Source organism: Hordeum vulgare, chromosome 4H (assembly GCF_904849725.1).
Source record: "Hordeum vulgare subsp. vulgare chromosome 4H, MorexV3_pseudomolecules_assembly, whole genome shotgun sequence".
NCBI classification, from domain to species: Eukaryota; Viridiplantae; Streptophyta; class Magnoliopsida; order Poales; family Poaceae; genus Hordeum; species Hordeum vulgare.
Window position 1 is genome coordinate 339,272,435 of NC_058521.1, and position 9,646 is coordinate 339,282,080.

Here is a 9,646-nt window from a genome sequence, read left to right on the forward strand (position 1 = left end):
TTAGGGGCGGCTGTTCCGGATTCGCACGGATCACTACAACCTCAAATTCCTATTGGACCAGAGGCTGTCCACCATACCGCAGCACCAGTGGATCAGCAAGCTTTTTGGCTTCGACTTCACCGTGGAGTATCGTCCGGGTCGCCTTAACACCGTGGCCGACGCCTTGTCCCGCCGCGACGCCGACCACGACGCGGACTCCGGCGACTCCGTCGGAGCGGCACTCTGCATCCGCTCGGGGCCCTCCTTCGCCCTCCTTGACAACGTCCGCAGGGCCACCACCGACGCGCCCGACGCTCAGCTTCTTCGACAGCGCCTCAGAGCCGGTGACCTGGCCGAGCCGTGGTGCTTAACGGACGGGTTGCTCCTACATGGCCGCCTCCTCTTTGTGCCGGATCACGGCGATCTCCGTCACCAGGTCCTGCTGTTGGCCCACTCGACCGGCCATGAGGGTGTTCAGAAGACCCTCCACCGTCTCCGTGCTGATTTCTACATCCCCGGCGATCGGGCCTTGGTCCGGGACTGGGTGCGCTCTTGCGTTACGTGCCAGCGTAACAAGACGGAGACACTGCGCCCGGCGGGGCTGCTACAACCCTTGGAGGTGCCTTCTCAGGCTTGGGCCGATATCTCCATGGGCTTCATTGAGGGCCTCCCCAAGGTGGGCGGCAAGTCCGTCATCCTCACAGTAGTCGATCGCTTCTCCAAGTACGCCCACTTCATCGCGCTTGGCCATCCTTACACCGCCACCTTCGTGGCCCGGGCCTTCTTCGACGGCATCGTTTGCCTACACGGGTTTCCCTCTTCGATCATCAGCGACCGGGACCCGGTGTTCACGGGGCATGTCTGGCGCGATCTCTTCGGGATGGTGGGCGTGAAGCTCCGCTTAAGCACGGCGTTCCATCCCCAGACGAACGGTCAGTCCGAGGTGGTCAGCAAGGTGATTGCCATGTATTTGCGTTGTGTTACAGGTGATCGTCCTCGTGCTTGGGTGGATTGGCTTGCGTGGGTGGAGTTCTGCTACAACACTTCTTATCACTCTGCCCTGCGCACCCCGCCGTTCGAGGTGGTCTATGGCCGACCGCCCCTGCCCATCCTACCGGTTGACCCGGAGACGGCTAGGACGGAAGCGGCGGCTGATCTTCTTCGCAGCCGCGACGAGATGCTTGCAGAGGTGCACCAACGCCTCGTTCAGGCCCAGCAGTTGGCCAAACACTACTATGATGGCCTCCGCCTCGCGGTGGGCGACTGGGTGTGGTTGCGTCTCCTTCACCGTTCAACGCAGTACCTTGACCCGGGTGCGAAGCGCAAGCTGGGCCCGCGCTACGCCGGGCCATTTTCTGTGCTGGAGCACATCGAAAAGATGGCCTACCGTCTTCAGCTTCCGGCCATTGCTCGCATCCACGACGTCTTGCATGTGGGGCTCCTGAAGCCTTTCCGTGGGGAGCCAACGGCAGCAACGCCGGCACTACCCCCGACCTCCGACGGGCGACTCCTTCCCGGGCCAGCAAAGGTGTTGCAGGCCCAACTACGTCGCGAGGTGTGGTACCTGTTGATCCAGTGGGAAGGCCTTTCAGAGGAGGACGCGACTTGGGAACAACGTGAGGAATTCCGTCAACACTATCCAGACTTCCAGCTCGAGGACGAGCTGTTTGCGCAGGCGGGGAGAGATGTTATGACCGGTACTACGTACCAACGGAGGAGGCCCAATGGGCAGGATTAGTACGGGCTTAGCCCAAGTTATCTTAGTTATCTTAGAGTCCAAGTTATCGAGATTATATAAACCGATGTAAACAGCTCTTTTGGAATTAAGCAATAAGACAATTCTATTGCCCGGCTCCCAGAGGAGCCGGAACCCTAACCCTAGCGGCCGCCGTCTCTACTTGCCGCCGCCTCCTCCCTGCGCCGCGCCGGCTGCGGCGCCCTGTCTCCTGCAAACCCCCTCCTATCCTTATAACCTAAGGCAGAGGCCTGGTAGAGCCCTAGCTCCTACCAGCTTTTTTGCGCAGTGCTTCACTCTCTTGATGTACCATTTTCTTTCGACAACCCATCTTCTCTTATATCTTCTACCGATGCGGTGTCTTCCTCTGATGCGACATCTTTGTTATCACCTTTGGCTTGACTCTGACAGTTTTTTAAGACTTTATGCTAGACGAAACTGTCAAGATGTGGATATTGGATTAACATTTTTTTTCTAGTGTTACACTTCTTTAGATGGAATGCTATTGCATACGCTATGCATTTGAAGGAAGGGGGGGGGGCATTAGTGTCTAGGTAGTCCTTATTAGTCTATGTTTCCTTCCTTGTACCCCAAGTCTTGTGTACTATATTTTTTCCTCTTGGGTCTTATCCTTGTGCAAGCAGTGCTCTAAGCCGCACCCATCTTTCATCTTATCTCTGTTGATCCCCCCACTGTGGGTCTTAAGGCTATTGACAAGATTCGTATAGTCTTCTTTTGGAAAGGAACTGATGCCTTTGCAGGCGGGCATTGGTTGGTCAGTTGGAAGGCGATCTGCATGCCAAAGTGAGCCGGTGGCCTCAGCATGCTTGACCTGTAAATCATGCGTAGAGCCTTCAATCTGCACTGGGGGTGGAGGTTGCGCATGGCCGCTGACATTCCTTGGCGTTACTACGGCACCTCACTGGAGGTTGAGGAAAAGGATCTGTTCAATGTTGCTGCAAAGGTTGTGGTTGGCAACGGCGAACACACCCACTTCTGATGCGGTAAGTGGCTTATTGGTGTTTCCTGGACATGGTCGCACCGATGATTGTCGACCTGATCACCCCCTCTACTAGAGCATGCAGAACGGTGGTCAAGACCGTGCTTGATCCGGCTTGGTTAAAAGACGTAAGGCCCCTCGTAAAATCCATGCTTATCTTCAATTACTTGAGCTTTGGGAAAGAGTTTGCGGTTTAATCTCCACTCGGAGCACAATGATGGCTGTTCATGATCGTGTGGGACGCTATGGTCAAGTCCGTCTATGCAGCACACTTTGTCACTTCTTCTGGGAGAGGCTTCGATGAGGCCATTTGGAAGGCTAAAGCCCCGCTCAAGTGCGAGCTCCACCTTTGGCTTGTGTCGTGCAAGAGAATCTGGACGGCCGATTGCCTTGCCAGGAGAGGTCTCCCTCATAACAAGCAATTTGCCATGTGCAGTTCCGTGCCTGAGGACTGCAGTCATCTCTTTGCGGGCTGCACCGTCACAAATATAATTTGGAACTCCATCTTCCAATGGGCCAACTTACAGGTGTTTGTCCCCACCATGGACCAGGACCTCGTGTCATGGTGGATCACTGCTAGGGAAGCTTACCCCGGCAAGGACAGAAAGAGGATTGATTGTCTTGGTAGAAATGAATGCTTGTGATTTGTTACAACAAGGTTACTCCCATCGTTCAGGCCGTGAATCAGCTGAAGGCGGATGCAGAGTTCTGGCTAGGAAAGATTTAGGTTCTTAGGGGCTGTTGCCCTTTCTGTTTTGTTTTCTTTGCCTTGTTCTGGCCTTTACCTGTTCTATGATTTTCTTGCCTGGTCGTTGGTTGTGTTCTCGTTGTTTTGGACTCAGGTTTTGACCCTTTTTTCTTCTATAAAGTTCACATGCAGTTCTCCTGCATGGTTCAAAAATAAATAATTAAGTATAAGCATATCTTTTCCTCGTATCTGTAGCTTTTTGAGTTTGTCCACAACAGCCCGCGCGAGAAAATAATCTCGTCAAAATCTTGTATGCATTGTTTTGAAGTATTTTATTGTGATCTGCGCCATAAGGGCATATCCAACGGCAATTCACAAATTTCCTCATGCATCCGTACGCGGACGTGGGGATCAATCTGCGGACACGGATGTGGGAGGCCGCCATCAGCCGTAGCCGCATACATTGCAAATACCTTTTCAACAAACCGGATGAAATTCATGCAAACATGGACGGATTTTCATATAAACATGACGGATTTCATACAAACCGGATGAAAACGGTTACATTTTGGACACTTTTAACTAAAAGATAGAACTATGTGCACGCACGGTCGCGGGGAGCTCCACTCCCAAGACAAGTATACCCTACACTAGTCTACGGCCGACCGCGACGTACCCCTTTGTCTTAACCCATGTCCGGCAGCCTGCTCATCGGACTGATGGGAGCCCCGGAGGCATATTCCTCCCAATTTCCTCATCTTCGGCTACACCACTCGTCGGAGTGGCAAAGGGGGTGCTTCAACCGGAGGGAAAAAGTTGCATCCGCTTCCGTGAAGCGCAGATCCGTGCTTATTTTTGGGGTGGGGAACGACGATGACATGCGGGAGAGGACGAGGCACCGGCTGTGGACGTCGACAACTCGTCTGCGGTGGGCATCTTGGGACCAAAGCGGCGGCGGCGTCTCGTGTTCTACTTTTCCTCGGTGTCATCAGCAGTCACGTATGCGCTGGCCACCGTCTCGTCCATGCCAGCTGCAACGGCCGCTCCACGTGCCTCCGTGGAGCAACTCGCCACTGCTTCGCGAGCTGGCTTGTAGCGGCAAGTTGTTGAACAACACGTCGGCTTGGGTCCGCACCTTGCTCCTTTGGGCCATGCGCGGGAGTCGGATAAGAGCTGCCTCCTTGCTTGTATCCGGTGGGCTAGGCGGGCCATCCAGCCAACTTTTATTCCGGAGAACCGCTTGTCCTGCTCGTCGGATTGCATTGAAAGGGTGAAGGAGGAGATCAGAGCGAACTTGGTGCGATTCTTGCCCGGCGTCTGACCTTGTCTAAATAGAGGGCGGACAGGAGGAGCTTGCCCGACGTTGCGTTTAATGTCGGCCCGCTCGTGAATGGACGTGTAGTCGGAGTAGGTTCCCCGACTTTCACGCGGGTTTAATGGAGGCGCCGCTTCAATGCCGGAGGCAGTGAGAGTTCGCGTCCGCCCTGAGCCGTCTTCAATGTGGAGCGGCACACTCTACAGCAGCATGTATGTAGATAGCTGGCGCCGGGTGGGAGCGCGTGCGGGTGACAGTGGGTGGTTTGGGTGAGCCAGGGCGGTCAGGAGCAGGTGTGGTCGCATGTCGCGTGTCCGGACTCCTGCAAAACCTCACACGTTTGTCTCAGGTTTACGGGAGAAAGTACGTCCCGGTCCGGACCACGGACCACGCCATGGACCGATACAAGACCGCGTTGGATGGCTTCCCCGGTCCGGACGCATGCTAGATGTTTGCGGGTCGGCGTTCGGGATAACCTAACTTGGTATTACAATTTGCATAAACCACACAGTTATATGAAGAAAACCATGATGTTACTTAAGTTGTGTCTGCAAGATTTGTGGGTGCTTGTACTGCCTACTTCATGTCAATAGGTTATTTTATAAATCATACCCCCTCCATCCCAAAATAATAGGTTATTTTATAAATCATACCCCCTCCATCCCAAAATAAACGTAGCTGATTTAGTACAAAGTTGTACTAACTTCGTATTAAATCAGCAAAACTTATTTTAGGACTGAGGGAGTACTATTTTATGACATCCAAGTATGAGATCACTTTCGGACCGTTCTAGCTTTCTGTTTGGTTAGTAGTGCTGCATGGTCAAAAAGAAGATTATACTTCCTCCGTTCCTAAATATAAGTTTTTTCAGAGATTTCACTAAAAGACTACATACGTATGTATATAGACATATTTTTAAGTGTAGATTCATTCATTTTGCTACGTATATAGTCTCCTAGTGAAATCTCTAAAAAGACGTATATTTTGAAGCGAAGGGAGTAGTAAGTATTACCTCTTAACTTATATTTAGTTACAGAGGTAGTACTAAATAACTCGCACTAATAGTAGTTATGGCATAGGGGCATTCGGAATTGACTCTAGTGTGGAAGTTATTTTCGTTTGTATTGTTTTGACTTCTAACGTCATCCTAGATATGCATTATTGAGTTTAATATATTTTGCTAGTACTTTGTCTTAAAATGTAAGACGTTTTTTAACATTGATAGGGAGTACATTTAAAATGTTGGCCTTAATAGTTCTCTTACTCTAAACTAATGCAATTGCAGGCGTTACTTCTTTCTGATAACATTTAGGTCCTACGTCCATTGTACATCCTTGCATGAAGTAACATTTGCATCATGGATGGAGGCTAGGCCCGAACTAGGCCACCTCTGCGATAACTTAAAGCTGGATAGATAGAATATACCTTGGTCATTATTGTGGAAGTCGTGGGACTGGTGGACCGTGGACTCACCGTGTATGCACTAGAGAAGGTGGTACGGAAAGAGATGAATAAGGAGGATACATGATCTCGAAGGAGTATGTAATGGCTGAAAGAGGGACATTGTATTGAACTTGCTTCTGCTAATTAATAGAGGCAAGCATGCATATACATTCAAGCTTGTAAGTTGGAGTAGGACAGTAAAGTTGAACTTTCCGATCTACATGTTTTCCACTGCTTGCAAATTATAGTGTACTAGCTCATTTAGATGCATGGCCTTCTTGTCCTCAACAAATCTGGATTTTAGGAGCTCTTCCTGTACTTTTTAATATGCTCCCTGGCAATATTTATGGATTGGCCCATTTGTAAATTATGTGAACCTGCTTTTCGTAACAGTTCTTTTTTACTATCCATGTTCAGGTCATGATCCGAAAATAAGAGGGCTCATTTTTGCATCATATTGAATTTGTCATGGGCCGGCCCTGTCACACCTAACCACCACCTGATTAGTGTGACACGGGTTCTTAAAAAAAAGATTAGTGTGACACGAGACCTGACGGGTGGGACCCATGGTGGGCACGCGTGAGTAGGGGTGGGCACTATAAAACCAAACCAAACCGAACTGTATTAATTGATTTGTCGGTTTATTTGGTGGTTTGATTTTTGGTTCGGTGGGAAATTTTAAGGTTTTCTGTTGTTTTGTTTTTGTTTGGTTTTTTATGTCCAGAAACCGAATAGACCGAACAAATCGATATGTGTTATACCTCATGTAATACCTTGTTTCTAAGAGTGTAACAGTATGGAGACATCACACATTTCTTCACACATAATACATTTCAGGTTTCATGTGATTTTTCTTATTTAATTATGGTTACTAGTTTGCTTGACCCAATAAACCATAGAATGATACTAAGGTTGCTAGAACTTGTGATTATCTTTTTGCATATATACAATTCATGCAATTCAAATCAGTGCTCTCGAGTCATTCCACTTATACTGATAAGTGCATGAATTTTGATTTTTCGGTTAATCAAACAAACCGAACCAATATATAATGGTTAATATGGTTCAATTTCAAAATTTTGAATGACTATTTCGGTTTCTATTCCTCTAAAACTGAAATTATATAGAATCGAATAAATCGAACCTTATTAACCATATAGACCGAACACCCAGTTCTACGTGTGAGTGTTAGCTTAAAAGGGCCAGTCTGTTGGTAGAGGAAGGCATGCGAGTTGTAAATACTTTTGTATCTCAATCATTCCTCTGGAAATCTCATTCCCTTCAATCACCCTTGTTCGATCTCTTCTCCTTCCCCTACTGGATTGTCTCTTCTCCTTCCCCTACTGGATTGTCGATCCTTCTCTTGGGTTTGTTACAATTGATATTCAGAGCCATGTTTTATCGATTCGCCAAGATTTTTTCCCCGCCATCTAATTTCGTGCGTGACCCTGATCGCGAGCTCTACCTTGTGGATCTCGCCCAAAATCCTCCGTCGGGTTCGATCTAGCCACCAGGAACGATGGCGCTGCCTGAGCAATCGGTGTGGAGGCGTCAAGTGCTCATCGCCATGGAGGAGGGGAACAACCACCTCACGTCGTTGCTCGAATCCCTCGCCAATTCGACGACTAGAAGGCATGCGTTCAATGCTTAGATCTCTCGAGATCTGCGCAAACTCGACAAGCAACTCAACGTCATGTAGGCGGATGTCGACGTGGCTCGCAAGGCAGTTGAAGGCGTCATGTCCCCGTCTGGTTCGGTCACCACGATCGATCCACCACCTCCATCACCCCCGCCGTCGTCACCACATGCTCCTCCCCAACAACAGCCTCCGCCCCCGTCGCACACACCTTTGGATCCACACCGCCCTTGCGGATCCCGATTCCGTCGCATGTCCCGTACCAGACCGTGGCACCACAAACTTGCTAACCATCGAGGATTCAGGGAGAGTGGCTACCACAAACCCCCCAAGCACGACTTCCCGTGCTTCGACGGATCGACACCCTACCTCTGACTGGATCAGAGCCTCGCCTACTTTGAGCTGTACAAAGTGGCGCCAACGCTCTGGGTGGCCACCGCATCGCTCTACATCGAGGGCCAAGCAGCACACTGGCTCCATGCTTTTTGCCAAACACATCGCGACTTATCGTGGGAGATGTTTACCGTCGCGATCCTCGATGAATTTGGCGTCGAGGAGTTCGAGCAGGTGATGCATAAGCTCCTCCAAGTGCGCCAGACCAGCAGCGTCGCGGAGTACCGCAACGCCTTAGACGAGCACATGTATCATCTCCTCGCCCTCGACCCGTCGATCAACACCAAGTTCTTCATCACCCAATTCCTCCTGGAATTGAAGGACGAGCTTTGTGCGGCCGTGCGCCCCCTCCAGCATCATCAGGGCCTCGGTGCTGGCATGCATCCAAGAGGATGAGCTCGATACTCACGGGCCACGACCACTGCCAGCACCGATGGACCGCCCACCGCCGGCCTCAATAGCCCTTTCGTGCGCGTCGGCGGCCCCGCGGGCCACGAACGACGATTGGGGCTAACACCGCCACCCGCACCAAGCTCATCACAAGGTGCACAACAACTCGGTGGGAGGCCACTCCGGCTCGACCGCCACCTACCAGCGGGTGTTCAAGCTCTTCCGAGTGGCGCGGCGGTATGCTCATCACTAAACCATCCCAACTTTGATTTACCCCGGAACCTGAATCATATGATCGTGACCGTTGGATTCGGATCAACACCTTTTTACCGTAAATCATCATCGGTTTGTCAATTGGACCCCTAACCTAATTATTTTTGACCGTTCGATTTTAAGTCGGAGGGTCCAAATAACCCCTCGGCCTAAACCCATTTACTATTTATGGATCCACGTAGCCAAGTTCACACCAAAACCTAATTTATAGGGATCCTCCCTTGTCCCGTCGGCGTGCAACCACCCACCTCGGGATCTCCCCTCCCGATCCAACCCACTGCCCAGCTAGCAACCAGAGCCCCAGCCGATCCTCCTCTACATCTACCGGGTAGTCCAGCGCCCGATTGCTCCTCTGCCCCGGGACGCACCTGACCGCCCGAAGCCGCCCTCGTCGACACAAGAATGGAGCACTATCAACCTGACCACGAAGGTCTATTCCTGCAAGAAATCGAAGAAAAAGCAAGAATGTGATATTGCAATCTGAATATTGCGAATATAGATGAACTATTGATAAGGGTTGGGATCCTAAAGCGATCTTAGTCTGGTCGTTGGATATAAACGAAGTACACGAAGTTGCAATGACTAACTTTTAACTAAACAAATCCTAAGCAAAAATTTACTAGGTTGATCTACTTATGTAGGAGCAAGAGGTGGCGGCCAAGGAGGTGGGAGGACGTACCAAGGCATCCTAAAACTAACCCTAGGTCGTACAAAGCCTATGGGCCCAAGTGGAGGTGATGTTGTTGGAAATATGTCCTAGAGGCAATAATAAAGTGGTTATTATTATATTTCCT

At 50.4% G+C, this 9,646-nt stretch overlaps 1 protein-coding gene across 2 annotated transcripts in view; it reads left to right on the forward strand.

Annotated features, from left to right (window-relative positions):
- LOC123448588 (paladin) overlaps positions 1–6,527 on the forward strand; it is a 48,537-nt gene extending 42,010 nt beyond the window's left edge. The window contains exon 19 of one of the 2 annotated variants that reach the window (XM_045125540.1): positions 6,003–6,527. In XM_045125540.1, coding sequence (XP_044981475.1) covers positions 6,003–6,135 — 133 coding nt within the window. In that variant the 3' untranslated portion in view covers positions 6,136–6,527. The remainder of the gene's footprint in view (positions 1–6,002) is intronic. The other variant, XM_045125542.1, reaches the window with a different exon arrangement.
- The last annotated feature ends 3,119 nt before the right edge of the window (positions 6,528–9,646 follow it).